Source organism: Entelurus aequoreus, linkage group LG25 (genome assembly GCF_033978785.1).
Source record: "Entelurus aequoreus isolate RoL-2023_Sb linkage group LG25, RoL_Eaeq_v1.1, whole genome shotgun sequence".
Classification (NCBI taxonomy): Eukaryota; Metazoa; Chordata; class Actinopteri; order Syngnathiformes; family Syngnathidae; genus Entelurus; species Entelurus aequoreus.
The window spans coordinates 34,181,242-34,208,687 of record NC_084755.1 but is presented as its reverse complement, the minus strand read 5'-3'; the positions used below and the strand labels follow the sequence as shown (position 1 = coordinate 34,208,687).

The 27,446-nt window shown below is 38.8% G+C and overlaps 2 protein-coding genes across 2 annotated transcripts in view; both read left to right on the top strand.

The window, feature by feature from the left end:
* tspan4b (tetraspanin 4b) overlaps positions 1–27,446 on the top strand; it is a 114,560-nt gene that overhangs the window by 29,434 nt on the left and 57,680 nt on the right. The window lies entirely within an intron of this gene.
* LOC133642183 (proline-rich protein 12-like) overlaps positions 1–27,446 on the top strand; it is a 63,125-nt gene that overhangs the window by 19,369 nt on the left and 16,310 nt on the right. Inside the window, exons 3-9 of the mRNA XM_062036253.1 lie at positions 1,477–5,858; positions 9,025–9,231; positions 15,343–15,414; positions 17,903–18,686; positions 20,364–20,965; positions 21,043–21,159; positions 23,997–24,130. Of these exons, the coding sequence (XP_061892237.1) occupies positions 1,477–5,858; positions 9,025–9,231; positions 15,343–15,414; positions 17,903–18,686; positions 20,364–20,965; positions 21,043–21,159; positions 23,997–24,130 (6,298 nt within the window). The remainder of the gene's footprint in view (positions 1–1,476; positions 5,859–9,024; positions 9,232–15,342; positions 15,415–17,902; positions 18,687–20,363; positions 20,966–21,042; positions 21,160–23,996; positions 24,131–27,446) is intronic.

Genomic DNA, 27,446 nt, shown 5'->3' with positions numbered 1-27,446 from the left:
TATATATACATACATATATATTTGTCTGGTTTTTAATACTTTAATTACTGAGACCCAAAAATTATGGGAGCCCTAATGGTTACAATATATATTGTATTGTTTTGAAAATGAAAAATATCAAAATGGCCCCCACATGCTTTCATTTTTCAATGTGCGGACCTCAGTGGAAAAAGTTTGGACACCCCTGATTTAGATTCTAGAGGTATACCAAGAAACCAAGTGAATAATAACAACTCCAACTCATTGCCAAGGACTGAATACGTTAAAAACTGTGCTGCTGTTTATGTTGTTGACAGAAGTAGAGTGGAGTTGCAATCTCGGTAAGAAGTAATTTAGGTAATCCTTAAAATGACCATAATACTCTTAAGTATTACATTTTATCACAAGTGTGTCTGATACTACATGGTTACGGCATGTACTGTATATGAAAGGTTGTTGTAGTTTTTTTGTAGGGTTTTTATAGGCAGAGTACTTAAAATTTTAGCCTCCTTGTTAGCAGTTTTTTACTATCTAGAATGCAGAGAAAACTGAAAGATGTGTGTCGCACATAACAATGGGGGATGATGGGCAAAATCCCCCCGCCCAAAAAAGTGCCAATTTCCTTCAATTGAAGAATATGGTGGATCAGGACTTGGTGAGTTGGTCGACTTAGACGAGTGGTCGACATAAACGGGGTCGATTTAAACAGGTTCTACTGTAGTATTGAAGCACTAGAACAAGGGTGTCCAAAGTGCGGCTCGCAGCTATTTTTTTTATCTGCCCATGACACAGTCTACAAACAAAAAAAAACACGGCCCAAATTAGACAATTACACACAAAAAACAAGAAAAAATGGATCCAGCCTAAATCTCCCCCAAAATGGGGGAGATTTAGCGTTTACATCACATATTAATTTCACATTTGAAGTTGAATTGCTGACATGAAAGAACATTGGAACAATGTTCAAATTGTTTGAGTTCCACCTGTTTGATGAACATGTGCACACATTTCTTGCTTCATATTGTACCTTTTCAAGTGTGCTAAGCCTTCAAAAAGGTTTTAGTTGGCGGAATAATGATATAACATTTGTAAAGAATAATAATAAGAATACATTAAATATCTCAAGGGTGTTGGATTAGATAACATACTAATTTGCTTTGTTGCTTGTAACACAAAGCTAAGATGGGGTTTTTTGTTCTGATAGTTTAGCATATACAGTATTCATTGACCCATTGTATTGGTTTCAGCATCTTTAATGTACAAAATCTACCAAAGCGGTCCCTGTATCCTTCAATTTTTCTATATGCGGCCCTTGCTGGAAAAAACTTTGGTCACCCCTGTACTAGAATATAAGGAATCATTTCAAAATGTTTAAAACACATTGTTTTAATTCTTATTTTGTTGAATCTGATCTGTGGTTTAGTATAGTGTTCTGCTGCAACTTGTGTTTGAAATGGACGTAACACTATCCATTTGATGTTGATCTGTGTCCTGTAGCAATGCACACACCGGCCCCAGCGGAGCTCTTTATTTCAGGGGCTATTCCAAGTTCCAGCTCTTTCCCTTCCTCCTCAGCCCTTTCTGCATACCAGCACCCTGGCTCCTTCTCTGGACGCTCCTTCACTCCTTCATTATCTCTCCAGGACGCATCCACCTTTAGCCCAACTTCCAATGGTTTGTTGTCCCCCCATGACCCCCTGCTGCACATTAAAACACCCTCCCAGTCAAGCTTGGGATTTGATCGCCTGCTGTCTTCTCAGAGTGCCGTCTACCGGAGCTCCCAGGAGCTCCCAGCACCCCCTCAAAACCATGTCCCATCCACCTCCTCCAGCTGTCACCTGCCCCCTCCCCAGTTTAACCTGCTGTCCTCCCAACTCCATAACCAGTCCTCCCAGCTCTATAATGCCTCAATGTTCTCTTCCAAGCCAGCCCTAATACCCACAACCCCCCCTCATGATAGGGCAGGTCCCCGACAGGACAGTGTTATCAAGCATTACCAACGTTCATCCCCAACCCACTCCACAGCACTCCCGATACAGCAATATATCAATTGCGGTGGGTCAGTCGGCTATCAGCAAATCCCAAATCAACACCGGCATGCCGGTGTGTCCTGCTGTCCCTTGGGGGAACAGAGCCCACCCTCAGACCACAAACCCTCACCACAATCAGAGTCACAAATATATGGACCTAATATTCAAACACCCTACACTTCTTCTTCCTCCAGCTTGGCCTCCACCTCATCTGGTATTAAGGAAACCAAGAGCTCCACTAGTGGCTACTCTTCATCTAACTCAGCATCATCCTCTTCCCGAGCCTCTCACACTCCACCACCCTTGGCCTCCTCCACTTCCTCATCGGTCTCTTCAAATCCTAAGATCAGCACTGACTCTTTGTGTGCTCCCTCCCGTCAGCAGCCCCCACCTCCACCGGCACCACCTCTTTTGCCAGTGGTATCATCCACACAGTCAACATCCAAAACATGCCTCTCCTCATATGGTTCTCCACCCACAGCCAAATCTAGCACAGGCCTACAAAGCCAGAACACCCAAGAGCAACAAGGCCAGTCCTACTCTCCCAACCAGCCAGCAACAAGTCACATGACCCAGTCTTATGGAGCCTTTAGTTCACCTAACACACAGGATATTAGCTCTGGAGCAGCGGGTAATGGAGGGAAAACTTACAATGACTTAGGCTCAGATGGACGCTCATTCTCAGCAGAGGTAGTCTTTGGAGAGTCTAACTTTAGCTCAGCCTCTCTTAGGAGGGCAGACAGCCCTTCTTTGGGGTATGGGAGCAATACAGCATCAACAGGAAGCGGGGCTTCAGGTGTGGCTACGTTTGATACTGGACTTGGATCTGCAGGTTCAGAAGGTGGGGTGGCCAGTGTTGGCAGTGGAGGCAGTAGTTCATACCACTTAAATGAATCTAGTCCCTCACCTTCTAATAATTCTGCTGTCACCCACCCCGGGTTGCATTCTCCTGCTTCTGCTCGACCAGCACATTCCCCTGGCGGCCCAGGGGCCAGTAAATACCTGACCCCTATGCTTTCACCAACCTTCATGGCATCGTCACAAGGTTTCACTGAACCGCGGCAAGCACAGAGCCAGCAGTCCTTCCACTCAACTCCACCTAAACCAGAAACTCAGACCAACATGCTTGGGGTTGAGCGCTCCGTAGAAGAGGAAGAGGAAGATAATTTTCTCATCCAACAATTACTGCACACACAGAGTTCAACTTCTCATTCGGCCCAGAATCACCCGGCACCTCAGCAAATACCGCAACAGCTCACATTGACTGGGGATACTGAAGCCAAGGGAGGAGCTTATGACATGAACAAGATCTCAGAAGAACGTTTTCACCTTCACAGTGTAATCCGTACAAACAGCACTGCTAGCGATTCAGGCCCTGTAACATCAATTAGTGATGGAACCAGTGGGTTGAATAGTCAGTTAGAAATATCACAGACAAAGGATCAGCACACCAACTCAGAGTTGAAAATATCAAAGTCTATTTCTGAAGGTGTAGGAAGAGTCACAGACTCTATTTCTGTATCCCATAGTACACATTCACATCAACCAGAACATGACTCTTTGGGTTCTGTGGGGCATTATGGAAGAGGGGACCCCTATACACAGCTCCCACAATCTCATCCTACCCCTCATGTGTCACCCCGTCAGCAGTCTCAACATTCTCAGCACACACAGCCCGCCCATCATACTCAGCAAAACCGCCCTCATAAAATGCATCCTCATCACATGGAGCCTTCAGATAGACCAGATAGTTCCTACATGTGTAATACACCAGATGCTCAGCAGGTTTCACACCAAATGATGAATTCGCCATCCAACTGTTCTCAGCAAACTCACATGCTGCAGTCTGCCTTGACCCATACCTCTCGGACTAAAATGGACCCCCAGCAAGCCCCGCAACAGCATCCCTTGAGTCAACAGGGCATAATGGAATCTGCTAGAGGAGCCGTGCCCACAGGGGTAGATTCTCAGTTGCAACTCCAGCTACAGAATCCAAGTTTGGATACAAGGTATAGCCTTGCAGCTCCAAGAGATCAAAGCCAACTCAGGCAGAACTCGGTGTCCCCACTAGATATGTTGGACCAGTCTCTTTCACAACCAAGGAGCAGTGATACTGGAGGAGTTCTAGATCGGACCAGCATACGGAGTGGTGCTAATATTACAGGAGGAGACGCTCTTGTTGGAGAAAGGCATAGGCAGCAACTCCGACTGTCATCCTATCACCATCGCCAACCAACAGCCACAGAGCTTCATGGCTTTCTCTCTGAGCCAGATATAGGCTTACCTACCACCTCGCACTTGCACCACCTCAACCAACCCCAGACACATGCCCATCATCAACAGCAAGCACACAGTCAACATCAACTTTCCCACTCCCAGATAACTCACCTCCAGTCCCATCGGATGGCAGGAAATATGGAAACTGCCCAACAACAGCAACACTCCCAACCAAGGGAGACAGAGAACCATCTGCCACACACACAGAGACTCAAGTCACACCAGTTTGACACTCTGAGCCCTAACAGTGTACCGGGACAGAATCAAAGTCAACAACAGGAGCAGTTTACATCTTTGACATCAATCTGCTTTTCCGACTCTCTGTTAAATGATGAAGATCGGTCTTTCTTTCCAAGAATGGATGACATGTTTTGCTCAACAAATTACAAGTCAAATTGTGGAGGAGTTTCTATGGCTGGACAGTCTTCCCAAGACAGTGTTACCCAAGGTCGAGGGCAAGAGGGAATGGATGTCCTTAAAACAGGAGGTGCTGGAGAACGCTATGGTATGGTTGGTCATCATGGAGATCAAGGCTATGGACAATATTGTCATAATCTTTCTGGAACAGGAAGTGCAAATCTGCATTTAGATCTTGACTCTCTGAAAACCCATCAGCTTCCGTCAACTGTGAATACTGATCAACTTGGTCTCATACAGTCCCAGACCTCTACTATGGGGATGAATTCTGCAGTTCAAGGAGGTGACTCAGTCAACAAGATGACAGCATCTGTAGGAGTTGGTGGAGGCACAAACAATACCGCTATGACCTCAGCTATCTTTTGTTCCTCCCGGCCCAAGAAACTGCTGAAGACCAGCTCATTTTACCTGCTCAAACAGCGGCGTGAACCACAGCCTCTAACCAAGAAAAACTATGTGCAAGAGTACGAATTTGAAGATGATGAGGATAAAGATGATGGTCCAGCTGATATACGTCTAAACAGTCGACGCCTTCCTGACCTGCTCCCTGACTTGGTTTCTAGCTGTAGGAAGGCTGGTGTGTCATCAGGTGTAAGTGGGCTCAATCCATTGATAGGTGACATTGACTTCTGCCACCCGTCTAGCTACTCTTCCCTTGGACATTCTCAGTCTCTTCTCCCTCAAGATGGCCCAAAGAAAAGAGGAAGGAAACCAACAAAACCAAAACGTGATGGCCCTCCTCGCCCTCGAGGGAGACCGCGCATACGCCCTCTTCCGGAGCCCTCATACTGCAGGGGGCTGATGGGATCAGGAGCTGGAGAAAGTAAGAGGGGGCGTGGGCGGGGTAGAGGTCGTGGTAAGAAGGAAGAAGGCATCACAGAAATGCATCAAGCTTTGAACAAAGCACCAAACATATGTCATCAGCAGCAGCAGCAGCATCCACAACAACACTTCAACCAACCGCAGCCACACGAACATCACAGACAACATCTAGACCCCCACTATTTATCCCAACAGCACCAAGAGCATCTCTTGCACCATCATGTGCCCTCCACTCACCACCAACAACATCATCAGCAACAGCAACCAAATTACCAACAACATCTGCATCAACCAGTCCAACAACTGCAACATGACCAAGACAGCCCCATCAAGGTAAAGTCAAATAGATCAGAAAATGTATCCATCATGCTTATTATACAGCAGGGGTTATACAGCCGTTATGTTCCAATATTTCATCAAACGTCAACACCATTCTGAACCTGACACGAGTATTGTCAGTTTAGGCCAAACCACATGCGTCATCAGGCACTACGGCAATCCATACAACTATACATGCTACTGCTCTGCATCAGAAATGTTATATGTCGATTTTAACAACTCCATATTTGATGATCACAACTACAACTAAGATGTATGTTGCAATCCAACAGCTGATGTGTCATAAGTGCAATACTTACAGTATAACCACTTTGTAGGGTTCAACAAATGACACGATTGGCACATTTAACTTTAATGGCAAAGACTACTTCCTGACTACGGCAACACACATAGGACAAGCTGAAATGAATGCATACTTGCAAATGATACTCAGAAGTGTAAGAACTGGAGATTAAAACAACTGGACAACACGGTTATCATTATCAGCTCAGTTATAAAGGAGCTGTTTGCAACATTCACACAGATGTCAGGGGGCGCTAACTTTCCAATGTATTTTGAGCGTTACATCCCACCCTCTTCCGGCTTCTATGACGTTGTAGGAGTGTAGGCAGAGAAACGACGGAGATTTATTCCTCTTTGGAGAGCCAAGTAACACTCCGTTTATTTTCAGAGAGAACCACACAACAACAAACCTGTCGCACCGGTAATTACGTCAGCACCACAGAGGTGTGTCTCAACACTTCAAAGTAAAAGCACCTTTGCACCTATGCAAGTAAACATGGGCTAGAACGCAGTGAATTATAACCGTAATAATTAATAAGTGTCCTGTGTGTGTATATCCACCACAACGTAACTATTCGTACGTACGTAACACAAGCATTAACTTTGGGTGTTGTAAGCTAATGATACTGATTCGGAGAGTTAGCATTAGCTATCATTGAATGTATAATTTTTCATAACAACAGCATGTTTGTTGCTTCTCTTGGACTGTTGGACAAGGTGAGTGACTACCGTAAACACCAATCATTTCATTTGGGCCGATACATTTTTTTAATGAAATTATGAAAAATATGGACAGTTTTAACACATATGTTTTGTTAAACCACTAATGGTAACATACGCTAGCCAACTGTGTTCTTTTTATATTTTTTGCTTAAAAAAAAAATACAAAATTGCAAATAGCCCCTTTAAATGTGAAGTGAAGTAAGTGATATTTTTATACAGTGTTTTTTTCTCTACAAACTCAAAGTGCTTTACATAGTGAAACCCATTATCTACATTTAAGCTACATTTAAACCAGTGTGGGGGGCACTGGGAGCAAAGTTGAAATGTCTTGCCCAAGGACACAATGGCAGGGACTAGGATGGCCGTAGCTGGAATCAAACCGGGAACCCTCAAGTTGCTGGCACGGCCGCTCTATCAACTGAGCAAAAATACATATTTTTTAAGTTATTATGAAATTAATGACCATTCAATAACACTTAAACACTCGCAAAAGTACTGAAAACCGGTACCCTTGAGTATCACTATTGATTCCCTGGTACCGGGAAGTAGCACCGTATCGGTTGAAATTTGAAAAGTAACCATGTTTATTTAAAACTAACTAATTTCGTTACTACTAGTGTTGGATTGCATGTGCAAGATATCAGTTTGTATTTTAGTAAATATGTCATGATTAATGTGTACCAAAAAAATTTAAAAAATATTTATTTATAACCAGTTTACAACAGTAAATGAAATGTTTGAGGATCAGTGTTCATCACTGACAGTTCTGGGGGAAGTTTTCTTTCATTTACTGAATTATTTTATTATATATTTATATTATATTTATATTATATTTATATTATTTATATATTTAGCTAACCAGTTATTAACTGTACACGCTGTCCAAACCCAGCAGGCACAAGACATTAAAACAACGTTGAGAACTTGTTGAATTAGGTCCTGACGTTGAGCAACTCAAAAATAATGTTTAAACAACATGCTTTTTGACGACGTTTAATTAATGTTGGTTTCCGACGTTGATTCAACCATTGCATTTTGGTCGATTCCCAACCAATATTCTACAACACAAATACAACGTTAAAACAACATTCTTTTTGACAACGTTTATTCAATGTCAGGTTGTGACCTTGATTTTAACGATAAATTTTGGTCATTTCCCAACCAATATTCTTTAACACAAATACAACGTTGAAACAACATGCTTTTTGATGACGTTTATTCAATGTCAGGTTGTGACCTTGAGTTTAACATTGAAATGTGGTAATTTCCCAACCAACATTCTTTAACACAAATACAACGTTAAAACAACATGCTTTTTGACGACGTTTATTCAATGTCAGGTTTTGACCTTGATTTTAACATGGAATTTTGGTCATTTCCCAACCAATATTCTACAATACAATTACAACGTTAAAACAACATGCTTTTTGACAACGTTTATTCAATGTCAGGTTGTGACATTGATTTTAACATTAAATTTTGGTCATTTCCCAACCAATATTCTACAACACAAATACAACGTTAAAACAACATTCTTTTTGACAACGTTTATTCAATGTCAGGTTGTGACATTGATTTTAACATGGAATTTTGGTCATTTCCCAACCAATATTCTACAATACAAATACAGCGTTGAAACGCCATGCTTTCTGATGACTATTATTCAAAGTCAGGTTTTGACCTTGATTTTAACATTGAAATTTGGTCATTTCCCAACCAATATTCTACAATACAAATACAACGTTAAAACAACATTCTTTTTGACAACGTTTATTCAATGTCAGGTTGTGACCTTGATTTTAACGATGAATTTTGGTCATTTCCCAACCAATATTCTACAATACAAATACAACGTTAAAGCATGCTTTTCGACCACGTTTCTTCAATGTCAGGTTGTGACCTTCAATTTGACATTGAAATGTGGTGATTTCCCAACTAACAACGTGGATTGAACGTTGGACATCAACGGCGTCTCAATTTGCAAATATTTTGCAAAAGTTGTTTCAAGTTCAGTTTTAAAGGACATGTATGTATAATCAACGTTTTATCAATGTCTTGTGCTTCCTGGGAAGTGATTTTGTGTTTTACTTTAAAGGAAGTAATTTTAACAACAATAAAGGAGTCATTGAATGATCAAAATCTATTTATCCTTTAGAACCCACTTCCTGGCTCAGCGATGCCGCCATCACAATCTTTGCTGCGGACCGATTCACTGTCCAGCATTGAGCCCGCTCTGTCTGATGGATCCGTCGGTTCTGCACCATCTCTGGGCCCGAGTCCTGGACCCAGTACCAACATGGACATGAGCAGAAATGAGCTGAACCCTACACCGGACAAAATGCATTATGAAAATCCTGGAGAGGTAAAGATCGACTTCAAAGAGAATTGTAATAATGTGGTTAGAATCCCTTTCTTTGTTGTGGAAAAACACAGCCGTTTGTAGTCATTTCAATACCAAGAGAAAGTGTTATAAAAAGAAAAGAAGGAGTGAGCTCATATCAATATGATTTCAGCTCAGACTTGAACGGACTGGCACTGTTCGACGTGTGACCAAAGCTGAGCATTTTCTCATCTCCCCTGTCAAATTATACAACAGCTTGAGGGCGAGCACATAGGCTTTTTCACCGGGGGAGCGGCTAAATGACAAATAAATGGGTCTGGAGAAGGAATCTGTGACTGAACAGTGATTGAATAAAACAAAACCCCCCATAAAAACCTGTGACGCCAGTCACTAAGGAAGAAGGATGAAAGACTTGTATCTGAAAGAGGAACTGCACTTTTTTATTTTAATTTTGCGTATCGTTCACAATCATTATGAAAAACATGACAATGGATATTATTTTTTATTTTTTTTGCATTCCAAATAAATGTGATCAAACGTTCGCTTACAATGGAGCCTACGGCAGCTGCGCAATTCTGCCTATAAAGCCCTTAAAAAAACATCTATAGACCTCCACTAGGGTTTTATATACAGTACATTATTTAAGTATATATGTAATGTAGTAACAAGCACATTTATAATAACATTTTATATTTACATATTTTGATCATTTTAAGCATAGGCGGCACATTAATTTAAAAAACGACAATTGCTTTTGTTTTTCTTCATCACTGATTATTACTCACTGCAGACTTTATGAGAGACAACAAACATAATAAAACACCACTTACTGTACATTGTCTGCTGTAATTAGGATGCCAACTGCTAGGATGTTCATAATCCTCGCGCAGCAATCTTTTCGTGTCGTTGTGGCTAAGTGGCTGTCAAAATGTACCAATTTGTCGGAATACCTACTCAGACTTCTTCTGTGCAGGTTAGTTGCATCATTTATGATCTAGAATAAACTTGCAGGGAAGCAAGGAAACAGCAGACCACTTGATGATGTAAACAACGTCGCCGCTATAAATAGTTGGTTTGCGTTAGCACATATAATAACAATATCACTAATACTTGGTTAATATTCAAGTCACGAAATGTAAACGGAGTATTGTTGGCAGTTTTTGAATGGTTATTTATTGGATTTTATGGGCGGAATAGTGGAGCTCCCTTTGGCTCTGTTGTAAGCGGCTTTTTATTTACGTTTATTTAATGTTTAGAATGCAATTTTTAAAAATCCATCGGTCGTAATGTCTTTTCATAAGCAACATTCCAAAAAAAGTGCAGTTCCCCTTTAAGGTTAAATATCGTAATAGTATGCCAAGATGTCAAACTCCTAGCCCGCGGGCTAGATCAGGCCCGCATGTCAAATTTCAACAAAGAAGAAGCCCCACACTATCATTGACGACAACCTCCTTGTTAGGCATATTTACACAACGTGTGCATTGCATCTAACATTACAAGCCACAGTGGTGTTAAACAGATGCATAGCACTAAGCATTCTTACTCGGAGGGCAAATTACCATGAAAAATATCAATAATTTAACTCAACATGGCTAAAACGCTTTAACTCATTGTGGCTTGTGCAGCCCTTTGAAACACTTGTGATTTAGGGCTATATAAGTAAACATTGATTGATTGATTGATGAACGATCAAAATCACACATTAAAGATGCATGTTAATACAGTAAAATATTTATTTTTTACTCATTTTTTATTTTTTACTGTATGTAAAAATCAATCAATCAATGAATCAATCAAAGTTTATTTATATAACCCTAAATCACGAGTGTCTCAAAGGGCTGCACAAGCCACAACGACATCCTCGGCTCAGATCTCACATCAGGGCAATGAAAAATATGGTGCCGCAGCAGCTCTGTGCTCTTTTATGTTCTCCTTTGTTTTCTTTAACGTTTACCCCTTGTTTTCATGTCATTTTTACCTTTTTTGTTTCAATCGCGCAACAAGGAGTGGGACGTTCGTGACTTTTGCGCTACTTTTAATACTTTTTTGTGGACTTTTTGAATCTGCACTGCACCCACATAATTTATATGAATAGATAAATTTATAAATAAATACAGTGTTTTCCGGACTATAAGCCGCACCGGAATATAGGCCGCACCCACTAAATTTTTGAAGAAAAAAACAATTTTTTTCATATATGAGCTGCAGATTTATACCGGTACGTTGTGAATTGAGATATTTACATAACAAGATTTTGTAAATGTTTATTTACATACCTTAATTGTTTCCAAACGGTGTCTGTAACACAGCAGTGAAACGGCTGAACAAACAAAACCGAAAAGTTATTTATTTTTTATGAGATTAATACGATTTTTTCCTTTTTTTAAAGAAGGTTCAAGATGTTTATCAGGATTTTTCTTCCTTGTACTTTATAAATAGTTTCTTAAAGTGGATCATATCACTGCATTGTTTGATTTCTTTGCTAAATCTATTCCATAATGTAACCGTTAGCGCAGAAAAATCCATAGCTTAGCTTTGTATAAACCGCAGGGTTCAAAGCTTGGGGAAAAAGTAGCGGATTATATAGTCCAGAAAATATGTTAAAAGTCTATCCTATCCTATGTTAACACAGTAAACTGTGAGTATCTTAACAACACCAACAAGTCATGCTGGAGACACCCTGTTATATTAGACACATGCTCTCGGAATCCGATGTTTTTTGTGTGTATATCAAATATAAAATATTTTCTCGGATGTTAAAAGAATGACGAAGAATTGGTCTATCAACAATTACTTTATTAAAACAAACAACTCTCTCTCATACTATTCCCCCCCCCTCTCACCCTCGGTCCCCCGCGCTCATTCAATCAGCAGTCACGACACATTCACGGACTCTCAGACTGTTGGAAAATAGAACTCTTAAAGGGGGACTGCACCATTTTGGAAATTTTGCCTATAATTCACGATCCTTATGAGACACAAGAATAGAAATGTTTTTTTTTTAACGCTTTCTAACTTGTAAATAAGCGTACAAAAGATTCCGCTTACAATCGAGTCAAAAGGAGCCATGACGTCATATATATATATATATATATATATATATATATATATATATATATATATATATATATATATATATATATATATATATATATATATATATATACTGCATATGCATATAGTATATATGTATATAGTATATACTGCATATGCATATAGTATATATGTATATAGTATATACTGCATATGCATATAGTATATATGTATATAGTATATGTATGTATATATGTATATGAATATTACCAAAGTATTAGCAATATTGTTATTATAAGTGCTAATGTTAAGGACCTACATTTAGTAGCGCATTGATCAGAGAGAGGCAACTTACTTAAGCTGCTGTATTGACATCGTCAGCTGGTGGGCTGCTTTCTCGCCTCTGAGCTCGTGAAAGTTTATTCTAAATGAAAAAAATCATGCCTCTCACCCGGATAGTGAAATGACATGGACGTAAACTGAGAAGTTGGTACACTTCGACAGCCAATTTAGACCCGGAATCGGCAAAAAAGACTCAAAAAGACTCTTGCCACCCCCCCTTTTTTTTTTTGGCGAGGATTATACATTTCTGCATCTAAAGGAGATACATCAACATCCTAACAATCGGCATCTCAATGAGAGCAGACAGTGTACAGTAAGTGATGTTATATTATGTTTGTTGGCTCTCATGCATGAAGTCTGCAGTGAGTAATAATCAGTGATGCTGTTGAAGGTAAAAACGAACGTCGTGATGCGTTTTTTTTAAATTAATGCGCCGCCGTATGCTTAAAATGGGAAAAATATGTAAATATTAAATGTGCCCGTTACTACGTGACATACATACTTACACTGTGTATATAAAACAATGTCTTTTTAAGCACTTTATTAGCAGGATAGAGCGACCCCCACAGTCTCTATTGTAAGCTTGCATTTATTTACTATTTAGAATGCATTAAAAAAAATAAAACATATGTCTTGTCTTAGATAAGGATCGTGAATGATTGGCAAAATTAACCCAAACACCCATACATCCATTTTCTACCGCTTGTCCCTCTCGGGGTTGCGGGAGGTGCTGGAGCCTATCCCTGCTCCACTTGGGCGGTAGGCGGGGTACACCCTGGACAAGTCGCCACCTCATCACAGGGCCAACACAGATAGACAGACAACATTTACACACTAGGGACCATTTAGTGTTGCCAATCAACCTATCCCCAGGTGCATGTCTTTGGAGGTGGGAGGAAGCCGGAGTACCCGGAGGGAAACGGGAATCGAACCCAGGAGCTTCTTATTTGTGACGCCGTGCTGCCCACAAAATTTAAAATGCGCAATTAACCCAGTTCGGTCTTTTTTGGCCCCCAGTGCGATTAAGATTGACCCCATATACAGTAAAGGCCATCTTCTCATTTCAATGCGTTTTCTTTATTTTCATGACTATTTACATTGTAGATTGTCACTGAAGGCATCAAAACTATGAATGAACACATGTGGTGTTATGTACTTAAAACTGAAAACATGTTTTATATTCTAATGTCGTCAAAATAGCCACACTTTGCTCTGATTACTGCTTTGCACACTCTTGGTATTCTCTCGATGAGCTTCAAGAGGTAGTCACCTGATATGGTTTTCACTTCACAGGTGTCATAGTTGTGATGCCTTCAGTGACAATCTACAATGTAAATAGTCATGAAAATAAAGAAAACGCATTGTGAATGAGAAGGTTTGTCCAAACTTTTGGCCTGTACTGTATATCGTCACTCTCGCCATTCAAGCTGCCTATTTTTCACATAATTTTATATTCTAAGCATTTATTTTATTTTTGCTGGTTATTGTTATTTATTATGATTTATTTTAATTTTTATTATCAATATTCTCATCATCATCATTGACAATCATTGGTACTTTAATCTTTAATTAATATTATTATTATTATTATTAGTGTTATTGTTGTTGTAATTGTTATTATATTACTATTATATTATTTATAAATTACTATCATTATCATTTTATATTCTCAGCATTTCTTATTTTATTTTTTAAATCACCTTTTTGAATACTGTAATGTACTTAAAAACTGAGCAAGTACATCCTGCCGAAAATTGTTGCGGATGCACAAAAATAAAAAAAGACCAAACTGTAATGTGCACAGGTGAAGGCATCAAAACTATGAATGAACACATGCGGTGTTATGTACTTAAAACTGAAAACATGTTTTATATTCTAATTTCGTCAAAATAGCCACACTTTGCTCTGATTACTGCTTTGCACACTCTTGGCATTCTCTCGATGAGCTTCAAGAGGTAGTCACCTGAAATGGTTTTCACTTCACAGGTGTCATAGTTTTGATGCTTTCAGTGACAATCTACAATGTTAAATAGTCATGAAAATAAAGAAAACGCATTGAATGAGAAGGTGTGTCCAAACTTTTGGCCTGTGCTGTATATCATCACTCTCACCAATTAAGCTGTCTATTTTTCACATTACAAAAATAGCCACTTCCCTCAAAAATACAATTAAAAAAACAAAAAACAAAAGCCCATTGTTCTACTTCCATATTTCTAACCCCAGTCCAAACACTCAATATGTCTTCATAAAGAAATTCGAGCTATCCCCGTAAATTTTCCCCCAAAGCATTCACACCCAATTCCTGCAGACGTTGCCTTCTCTAATAGAGAAGAACGTGCACATCCTTCAGAGAACGTTACATGCGTATTTCTGGCCGTCAAAGACTGCCTTCTGTTTCCCGAGCAAGTCCAACTGCTGTACAATTCCTTGAACATGGATTTGAAGATATTCTCATTGTGGCCACTCCGTAACCATGGTTATGCTGCTGATTTGCCATGTATGCTGCTGGGGGGAGTTGAAATCTGTAAGCCCTGCAATTTTACGACCATATAACGCAGCCTTAAAAAAACTTGATAGCGTTGCAATGAGCCAAGTCATTAAACTGTCAGACTAAATTGGTCATATTTCAACTTTTTGTCATCAGATATAGCATTTGTCAATTAGACATTGGGAATTGGACCATATGAGTATACATAAAACCAGGAACATGTTAATCTTCTATCCCACATCATGATTTTTGATCTGGTTTCAATGCAGACATGGAAGAAAGGAATGGAAGATCAGTTGAACCCTGAAGGCTGGGGCGCCATGCAGAAACTCTCCAGCTCTGTAAGTTGCGTCACGCGGAAAGAAACAAAGCCAGGAGCTTTATGAGAAAATCTTATTCAACATCATTCATTCCACATATTTCAGCCGGCTGATTTCACCTGGGAAATCAAGCCAAAACCGCTTCACTCACTTTCATTTTTTATTTGGTTTAAATCAAGCGATTTGAATTTTCCAGCTGTTATTCTTTGGGTTATTATAGGTTTGGAGGGAGGGGGGGGGGGGAAAGCCGGTTTTAGCTGACTGACAGCCAGTTCTTTGACTGACAAAAGAGGAAAGAGATCACTGTTACTAGGGCAGCCGTTGTCATGGTTACTGCATTTTTCACTGCAGGATCCTTGCTGCCACCTGCCGTCTCTGCAGCGCTATTGCTGAAGTGAGAGGAGACGTGAAGTTGGCTTTTTTAGCGCTTTAATTAATTTAATTAAATTTTTTTTAAATAGTAGAGTAGAAGGGATTAAAAAATAATTATCATCCATTTAAAGGTTTAGAATTTAGATGAAAGGGTGCAGAGAAAATTAAAGCTCTTTCTTTTCTGCCTTTTAATGGGACTTATTTACATTTTAATTAATTTAACACTCTAAAATTAACCCAGCATGGGTCAAGAGATGCTAACCTACTAAATAAATGCAAAGAAAAACTTTCTGGAATAGTTGACCAAGAGACTCTCTTGAAATTACTCATACATTTTTCTTTAATATTATTGTTATTATTATTGTTAATCATTCATTATTGCATTTTATATTTTAGCATTTCTCGTTTTATTTTTGCTGGTAATTATCATATTGTTGTTGTTGTTATTGTTAGCTATTATCATATAACTGTTACTTCATTATAATTATTATAATTCAAAATATTATTAATAATAATTTATTATCAATATTATCATCATTATCATTAATGTTATTATCGTTATTTTTGCTGTTGTAATTGTTTTTACTATTATATTACTATTATTATATCATTGTTAAATTATTATTATTATCATTTAATATTATCAGCATTTCTCATTTTATGTTTGCTGGTTATTGTTAGATATTATCAAAGATTGTTGTTATTATTAATTATTATCATCAATATCCGGGGACGGCGTGGTGAAGTTGGGAGAGTGGCTGTGCCAGCAACCTGAGGGTTCCTGGTTCAATCCCCACCTTCTACCATCCTAGTCACGTCCATTGTGTCCTTGAGCAAGACACTTCACCCTTGCTCCTGATGGGTCCTGGTTAGCGCCTTGCATGGCAGCTCCTGCCATCAGTGTGTGAAAGTGTGTGTGAATGGGTGAATGTGGAAATAGTGTCAAAGCGCTTTGAGTTCCTTAAAAAAAGGTAGAAAAGCGCTATACAAGTATAACCCATTTACCATTTATCCATCCATTTTCTACCGCTTGTCCCTATCATCAACATTTTTATTATTGTTGTAATTTTTATTATTATTATTATTATATTACTATTATTATATTATTGTTCAATTATTATTGTTATTATAATTTTATATTCTAAGCATTTCTTATATTATTTATATTGTTATTTAATATACTGTATTTAAATGTTAAATTGTATTCTATTTGATTACATTTTATTTTATGCTATTCTATTTTATTTTGCTTCACTTTAATTTATATACTGTATCTAAATGTTAAATTGTATTCTATTTTATTACATTTTATTTTACGCTATTCTATTTTATTTTATTCTATTGTATTTTACTTTACTTTATTTTATTTTTATATACTATATTTAAATGTTACATTTTATTCTAATTTATTTTATTACATTGTATTGTATTTTACGCTATTCTATTCTATTTTACATTATTCTATTTTATTTTTCTTTACTTTATTTTATTTATATACTATAATTAAATGTTCCATTTTATTCTATTTTATTTGATTACATTGTATTCCATTTTACGCTATTCTATTCTATTTTACTTTATTCTATTTTAATGTACTTTACTTTATTTTAAATACTGTATTTAAATGTTACGATTTATTATGTTATATTTTATTACATTTAATTAAATTTTATGCTATTGTATTCTGTTTTACTTTATTCTATTTTATTTATCTTTATTTTAATTTATATACTGTATTTAAATGTTACATTTTATTCAATTTTATTTTATTCAATTTTATTTTATTTTACGCTATTCTATTCTGTTTTACTTTATTCTATTTTATTTTACTTTATTTTATAAACTGTATTTAAACGTTACATTTTATTCTATTTTATTTTATTTTACGCTATTCCATCCTATTTTACTTTATTCTATTTTATTTTCCTTTACTTTATTTTATTTTGTATACTGTATTTAGCTGGGCGCTGCTTACGTGCAGGAAGAGGGCGGGAATAGAACTTTAAAGTTAGCGCCCTCTCAACGTAGCCGTGGCAAACCATCACTTTAAGATATTTGCACTACAATAGAAATGTCAGAAACATTGAATACAAAAAAAATCTATTTCAAATAATGCAAGTTCTGCTCCTTTTTTCAGGTTGATGAGAAGGCTTTTGACTTCAAACCTGGCTTCATGTCCTCTTTTTTGGACTTCCTGAAGACAGGCAAAAAACCATCATGCCTGGAACTGGGCGATGATGGCTGTGAACAGGAAGCCTGTTCCTGCCACAAAGGTGGGATTAGGCCCATAACACCGACTCCGCCACTGCCGCCGACCCCACCACAGGGGGCGTTCAGCGAGGAGGGAGGAGGCGATGGGGCAGACCTCCCCCTCGGTAGCTGTCAGAGTCCTTGCAAGCCTCTGGATGAGGAGTTGAAAGGGAACTTGGAGGCACTGCCCACCTTCTCCTCTGATGAGGAGGACTCAGTCAGCAAAAATCAGGACTTGCAGAAGAGCATCTCGTCCGCCATCTCTGCCCTCTATGACACCCCCCACTCTCTGGCTGCTGCCATGGCCTCGGCTATGGTCAAAGTACCATCTACCCTCTCTCCACCGACCCCACAGGAGCCCCCACTCAGCCCCTTGCCTCCTCTCGCCTGCTCTACCGCAATGTCCAACGGGGAGGAAGGGACGCTCGCTTACGATGAGCGTCACACCCCCGAGGACAACTTTGTCTTGTCCCGGTGCGAAGTGGAAGGGGAAAGCGAGCCGACAGGAGAAAAGACTGAGGAGGAAGAGGTAGGAGGAGAGATGGCTGCAGATGATGAAGGAATGAGGAGAGAGCCACAGGATCCGCAGCAGGAACATGTGGTAGAGCAGGAGGTGAAGGAAGACGACATGCTGTCTAAAAGGGAGACCTTGGAGACTTCTAAGACTGAAGGTAAGACAAACATCAACTCAAGATGGAAACTATTACATTTGACGTCCATCCCGTAAAGCAGCAAAGTTTTTGACACAGAATTTTTCAGCACTGAATTTTATTCACTGAATTTTTATACACTGAATTTGTGTACACTACATTTGTTTTTACACTGAATTTTTATACACAGAGTTTCAAAACACTGATTTTTTATACACTGAATTTTTTTACACTGAATTTTTATACACTAAATTTTTTACACTAATTTTTTATACACTGATTTTTTTTTACACTGAATTTTAAAACACTGGATTTTTATACACTGATTTTTTTTACACTAAAATTTCATACACTACATTTTTTACACTGAATTTTTATACACAGAATTTTAAAACACAGAATTTTTTTATACTGAATTTTTTTAAACTAAATTTTTATACACAAAATTTTAAAACACTAAATTTTTATACACTGATTTTTTTTTACACTGAATTTTTATACACAGAATTTTAAAACACTGACTTCTTATACACTGATTTTTTTACGCTGAAATTTTATACACTACATTTCTTACAGTGAATTTTAATACACATAATTTTAAAACACTGAATTTTTATACACTGATTTTTTTTTTACACTAAATTTTTACACAGATTTTTAAAACACTGAATTCTTATACACTGATTTTTGTATACTGGATTTTTATACGCTTGATTTTTTGCACTGATTTTTTTATACACAGAATTTTAAAACACAGAATGTTTATACACAGAATTTTTTTACACTGAATTTTTATACAATATGTATTTTTTACACTGGATTTTTATACACAGAATTTTAAAACACTGAACTTATATACACTGATTTTTTTTACACTGAATTTTTATTCACTACATTTTTTTACACTGAATTTTTATACACATAATTTTAAAACACTGAATTTTTATACACTAATTTTTTTTTTTACACTAAATTTTTAGACACGGATTTTTAAAACACTGAATTCTTATACACTGATTTTTGTATACTGGATTTTTATACGCTTGATATTTTGCACTGATTTTTTATACACAGAATTTTAAAACACAGAATGTTTATACACTGAATTTTTATACAGTAATTTTTTTTACACATAATTTTAAAACACTGAATTTCTTTACACTGAATTTTTATACAATATATATTTTTTACACTGAATTTTTATACACAGAATTTTAAAACACTGAACTTTTATACACTGATTTTTTTTCACACTGACTTTTTACACACTGAATCTTTTTCCTCCGAGTTTTTTTTCTCTGAATTATCAGCATAATTTGATGTGAAAAAAATTCCGTTCACAAAATTCAAACGCAAAAAATTCAGTTACATAAATTCAGTGCCAAAAACTAAAGACACAAATTAACCTCCATAACCTTGCTTGCTGATGCTATGGTTGCATTGCAAGGGCTGGTCTTCTGAAGCTTCAGTAAAACGTGGTATTGTACCATTCTGTCTCTGGGGTCCTTTTTACTCAACATATATGTCATCCAAAATTACTTGGCACCAGTGTGTTTTATTCCCTGAGAGGAAAATTGGTGGCGCACAACAGTGGCCTACCTCCATCATGTCCTCTGAACCGAAGGAGTTACTTTAATGTCACGTGCACTTTTGCAGAAAGTCAAGCTGACTTCTACTTTCCCCCTCCCTGTGGTCCAGGTACTCCACCAAGTCCTGCTCTGGCTCCCGCACCTCTGTCCGCATCGCCGTCCGTTTCCCCTTCACCGCCCACCTTCTCTTCACCCTCGCCCCACCCTCCCGCGTGTCCTTCCGTGCCGTCCCCGCAGCCGATCCGGGAGGGAGAAGTGGCGGATCCACCTTATCCTCCCTCCGAGCAGCAGCACGTCGCCTACCAACCGGCTCCGACTGCCGTCACCTCGCCACCCCCCTCCACCTCCCCCCCGGCCATCCCCTCGCCACCCCTCTCCAACCTTCCCCAGATCCACTCCATACCCCCTCCATCCACCACACCGCCCCCGTCGTGCTCGGACCAGGACCAGGACCAGGACCAGGAACCTGAAGCTGGGCAGGCTTCCCCCTCCTCCCAGTCATCTGCTTCCTCCTCCCCACATCCCTCCCCTCCAACCCCGGAAGAGGCCCCGGCGTCCCAGCGGCTTACCGCCTTGCACCTGGCGAAGAAACAGGCGGATGCGGCGATTGCTGGCGAGAGTGAGGCGGAGGACAGTGAGAGCGGCGGCGAGGGGATCTTCCGTGAACGGGACGAGTTCGTCATTCGAACGGAGGACATCGGGACACTCAAGGTGAGTCAGAGGAAGTAAGCATGACGGCTAAATAACCTAGCATAAACCGCACACCCCCGTTCGTTTTGCCTCATCAGATGGCCTTGCAGACCGGACGGGAGCCTCCACCCATCTGGAGGGTCCAGAAAGCCTTGCTTCAGAAATTTAGCCCTGAGATCAAAGACGGTCAAAGGCAGTTCTGTGCGACCAGTAATGTGAGTTTGACTTTTTGTTTGACTTCAATGCACTTCAACTCCTTTAGGTCGAGTCCCCGTCCACCGTGAATACATGCATACATGCATGTTCCTGTTTGCAATAAGGAATAATACAACAAGCTATCCATACACTTAGGTAAAACGGAATCCATCCTATTTGGGTCCCACATCAACCTTAAGAAAGTCAGTGACTTCACTATTAAAGTGGGTGACATTGTTATCACCAGAAAAGATGAGGTCACCTACCTAGGTTCCATTCTAGAGGCTAATCTTTCCTGTGATAAAATGCCAATCAAGGTAATCAAAAAGGTTAACCAACGAACGAGATTTCTCTACAGAATCTCCTCTCTGGTCAACAAAAGCACCATGAAGATTCTAGCGGGAACTCTCATTCCACCCTTTTTCGATTACGCTTGCACCTCCTGGTACTCTAGCACCTCCAAAACCCTCAAATCTAGACTCCAAACATCCCAGAACAAGCTAGTCAGGTTACTTCTAGACCTCCACCCCAGATCACACCTCACTCCTACCCACTTCTCCAAAGTGGGCTGGCTCAGGGTGGAGGACAGAGTAAAACAACTTGCACTGAGCCTAGTCTATAAAATCCGCTACACCTCCCTGATACCGAAGTACACGTCAAACTACTTCCATAACGTAAATGACCGCCATAACCACAACACCAGGGGGAGCTCCACTAACCACGTCAAACCCAGATTCCGAACTAACAAAGGCCTTAACTCATTCTCCTTCTATGCCACATCAATATGGAATGCACTCCCAACAGGTGTAAAAGAAAGGGCATCTCTATCCTCCTTCAAAACCGCACTAAAAGAACACCTCCAGGCAACTTCAACCCTTGACTAACACCCTCCCTTCCACATCCCACCTCCCCGGATTGTAAATAATCAAATGTAAATAATCAAATGTATATACTTGTTCTTATGCTTTCTGAACTCACTATGTTCTCTGCTCGCTGTACATATCCTACCAAGTCAGACCTACACTGTTTCAATGTCCATTTCTCAGATGATGCAATTGTTGATGACTGAAGTGCTGATATCAACCAAACCTAACCCCCCCTCCACATCCTACTCTCTGGATTGTAAATAATGTAAAGAATTTAATGTATATACTCTGATGATTAACTTGTGTGATGCTGATAGTATATATTTGTACCATGAATTGATTTACGCGGACCCCGACTTAAACAAGTTGAAAAAGTTATTCGGGTGTTACCATTTAGTGGTCAATTGTACGGAATATGTACCGTACTGTACAATCTACTAATAAAAAGTTTCAATCAATCAAAAGCATGCCTTAAAATTTGCCTTAATCTAAATGCCTTAGTGGCCACATGCGTGGACAGCACCTTTTAGCTCTTGTTTCCAAAATTGTGTGCACTACTGAATTGGGGTCTTATGGCCGCTTATGTGGACACTTATACTGCCATCTGGTGGTGTCAGAAGAGTATAACATACAATGGAATTTGGAGGGGAAAAAAGTGTAAAAATAAGAATTAGCATGTCAATAAACATGAAGTACACGTTTGTGTACTTATGGACTAAGTACATCATATAAAAAGATGATTCTTAGTTTTTATTCTAATTAGGGTCCAATAAGCCCAAATAGCAAAGAGGGGGGAAAAAAGCATGTAAACAACCAGCTTGGGCCTTAAGAGGTTTAAGGTTTGTTTAGATCAGGGATTCTCAAACTCTGGTACGCGGGCTTCATCTAGTGCAGGGATGTCGCACATTTTTCCAAGAAGGGCCACATTTTAAAAAGTCAAAGTATGCGGGGGCCATTTTGGTATTTGTTTATTTTGTGAAAAAAACTATAATTCTAAAACAGATCATATAAATTTCAGTTTTTTAAAGACACAACTTAATGTCAGCTTTGTGTTATAAGTGACAAAGTTCACTATTATGAATTATTACACGACTATTATTAATTATTACACAGGTAAAAAACAACACAGTAAAAATAACAAAAAAAAGCAAAAAAAGTAATGTAATGAAAAAAAGCGGACATTTTTGTATGCAAAGGAAAACTGTTCATTTTTGTCAGTATGCAGATTTTCTCGATGGTTGTGTTTTATGTATAAATCACTTCTTGGGCTGCTTCCCCCTTATTTATGTTCTTTTATGTGTAGAGATTCCAGTCTTTAGGTCACAGAACATACTAAGAATGTTTGTTCATAAAGCTAACCCAAATCTTGGAAAAAAAAAGTGTTGAGATATGCTGCTCCATGGTCATGGAATAACTTACAGAAGGATCTGAGGTTACCTGAACTCATCACTTTGGGGGAATTTCAGGCCATTTTAAAGGATCAAGAAACTGTTTCTAATGGGGATTGTACTTGTTTTGAAGTTGTTTTTACTGAAACATTTTATACATTGTTTTGACCTATCACATGTTTTTATGTTAACATATGTAAGTAATTTATTTTTTTAATTGTGATGTGTGACTGCTGCAGCTTTTGTTGTTGTTGTATGTATTTCTGTAACTTTGTCTTGCTGCCCTCTTGGGCAGGTCACTCTTGGAAAAGAGATTTTAATCTCAATTAGTTTTTTACCGGGTTAAATAAAGGTTATTGATTGATTGATATTGATAAAAATACAAAGGAATTGTTTTTAAAAAAAACAAAATTTGAATGGTTTGTTTTCCATTTTTTTAAGTACCAATTCTGGCAGGGTTTAAGCACCAGCAACATTTTAAAAGAACTGATAGTTCGAAGTACAGAGAGTACCGCATTGGTTCAAACGTCAACGATACACATCTCTACCCGCAATTCTTTCTGACAAATTGTTTACTGACTTTTTTATTTCTCTTTTCCTCAGTACCTGGGTTATTTTGGTGATGCCAAAATGCGATATCAGCGTTTGTATGTGAAGTTCCTGGAGAATGTCAACAAGAAAGACTATGTCAGAGTGTGTTCCAGAAAACCATGGCACAGGACTGGTCTGACCATGAGGTAAGTCAGGTGGTTGGATATTGAAAATGTTTATTCACTTCATCCACTTAAACACCATTGATAGATATTTAAATTTTAAGTCAACTCCGTTTATGTTGACAACCCGTATAAGTCCTGGGGCCTCATGTATTAAGCGTGCGTACGCACAAAAAAATATGGCGTGCGCCCTTTTTCACAGCACAGTTTAGATGCATCAAGAGTGAACTGAACATGGAACTTCATGGCTCAAGTACGCACGTTTCTACATACCGTGGGTACGTCACAGAGGTGGTCGTCGGGCTTTGCCAATATTGGATTTCAACAATGTAAAAGGTCAAAGCAAAGACTCAAAATTATTATTAATATTTTAATTATAATTAATATATCATTTTTTGCCACTTATTGCCATCACAATGTTTTCTCGTGACTTCTTGCGACAGCTGCAGCAGTGGCCCGATTTTGTGTTACGTGGCTGCTACCGCAAGTTGCTCTCCTATGTTGTAATAATAAATGTAGTTTTATTTTATTTTTTAAATTTATGTCACGTGCGCCTGAAAGAGTGGCAGCACATCACAGTAGCTCCTTTGACTTCCTTAATTTTACTTTATTCTTGGTATTCTTCTCAACTTTTTTTTTTTTTTTTTAATCACTTATCTTTTCTTTAAAAAAAAAAAAAATAAATAAAAGAACAAATTCCCTGGTGAATCATTAGAGTTTGTCTAAGTCTAAGTCTATTCTTTTTGGTATGCTGGCATGTTTAAATTAAAAATATTTTAAACCAAATATTACATGTGACAAATCATTGGTACTTTAATCTTTAATGATTTTCATGCAAAACTCTAATCTGGCTGTGAGCAGGCTAATGTATGAACACATTTTGCTGTAAATTACACATTTATCTTGGGGGTAATCAGAGTCACGCACATGGTTTCGCGCCTCTTGTAAAGTTTTACCTGTCTTTTCAAAGGGGGTGAGCACTTCTTCATCTCTGAGTGTGGCATCTAAGGCGCATGGCTAACTTAGATAGAATTTGCTTATTTAGCTGCACGCCCACATGTGCGCTCAATTCCACGTTGATTGGGATGCTTGGATAAAGCGTGCACACACTTTAATACATCTGAAACGGTTGGTGTGTATATTTTCTTGATTTTCATAGGAAATCCATGCAACGCTTAATACATGAGGCCCCCATGTTATGTTCTTCATATTATTATTATTATTATTATTGTCTGTTGCTTTTCTAATATTTGACACCCAAAAAGAAAATGTTTATGAAAAATGTCCGTTTTTGTTGATGTATGTATATTGTCAACTTCATCATTAATGCTCGCGTGTGATTTGTCAAAATGGAACTTGCCAGCCCCCTTTTGCGCAATCACAAACTCCTTATCTCTTTAACAAAATTCACCTGTAGATATTTTTTAGACACTTCAGGAAATATTTGCGCATTTAAAAAAGTTCTGGTTGAGAGAAAGCCTGTCAGATATATTTTTGAAACAGTCAGAAGCATATGTGCGAGGGATAGGAACCAGACATTAGATGCTCTGCGCACACAACAAACCAAGAGCTAGCATACAATGCTAGCTCTTGCATTTTTCCGCGCCCGCGTTGCCACTCAACTGCTCAGTCGGGCGCGGTGAGGGAAACGCGCGGCTGCTTCCTCACAGCATGGATTTAACTAGTGTGTGTTGTTTTCCTGTGTTTTGGTATTTAGTTCCTGCCCAGTGCTCTTATTTTTTCGCTGTTTCGTTGTCTCTGCATCCTGGGGTCACGCCTCCTGCCTGTATGCCAGAACGAATCATTGATACACTAGACAGCTGTGATATTAGAAATGCAGAAGACCCCTCAAAGTTTCTAAAAAAAATACTACTACTACTAATCTACACTCTAGTCTAAAACAGTGTTTCTTAACCCTTGTGTAATGTTCATATTGTTGTTACTCAGCCAGTGTTTGTGGGTCTGATGGACTTGTTGCATTTTGTGGCTTTTAATGCCTCACAATCAAACACTTTTATGTTAAAATACTGAACAGATGTTTACCTTATCCCAATAAACATCAGTTCAGTATTTTAACATAAAAGTGTTTGATTGTGAGGCATTAAAAGGCACAAAATGCAACAAGTCCATCAGACCCACAAACACTGGCTGAGTAACAACAATATGAACGTTGCATGGAAATTTATCTGACAGTTTCTGCATCCCAGAGGGATTCTTCTTTTGTGTTTGTGCACCTCCGGTTCCCACACAAGGTTGCAACATTGTTTGTCAACAACACTGTCTGCTCTCATTTTCTCGCACATTTGACCCTCTGATGTTCTGTGTACCTACACTCTGTCCTCCTCCTGTCTAGGCCTGCTGTGTGTGTGTGTGTGTGTGTGTGTGTGTGTGTGTGTGTGTGTGTGTGTGTGTGTGTGTGTGTGTGTGTGTGTGTGTGTGTGTGGTACACAAAACATCAATTTACACACTTCTATTAGCCCCGGGTCCAGTGGACCCGGACATCTTATATGTAATAGAAATGTGTAGGGGGGTGTACGGTGTGTGGTCATTAAATATGTATTCTGATATATGTTCTTCACAGAAAATGAGCCAAAGCCAGTGAGTCTCAGTTTGAAAAATTAATTAATTAATTGTATCATTTTTCTTTTAATAAAAATCGAAAACGGGTCCCACAGACCCGAACACCACACAAGTGCCCCATAGTTGGGCAGCAATCACCTTGGGCCGCCAAAAAATATGTAGTCGTGGTCCGTATAGGCCGCAGCGGCGCTCAGTTCTAATACACTTGTCCACCACTTGTGGCAGTAATGACAATCTCAAACAAGTCTGGAGCTAAAGTCAGACAGAAGTTTTTTAAGTGCAAAAAATATGACTAAAGTGATGAAGCTATATATTCGTTTGCACTTTAAATTTTATTGACAGTTTATTTAGAAATGATTGACAGATTGCTAGCTTTACACTTGTTATGATTTGTTTCATCAGGTCGTTCTTTTAGTTTATGGGTGTCTTTCTGGTGTTTTTGGCTTCACTACCTGTTTTGCGTTCTTCTTTTTGTTCCACTTCCTATTTTGTTTCTGTTTGCAGCAGCTTTACTCTGCTTCTGAGCGCTTCCCTCCCTACCTGTAGCTTGTCCATCCATCCATTTTTTACCGCTTGTCCCTCTCTGGGGGTCTCGGGGGTAGCTGTAAATTATCTCACCTGGTGTTAGAGATCTGCTTAACCCAGGCTCCCTTCGTTGTTGGTGGTGGGATCATTGAATAAGTTAGTTTTTTCTTGTTATGTTGGTATTTTTTCATCTTGGATTGTGCTTTGTTTGCGAGATGGCTATTTTCTATTATTT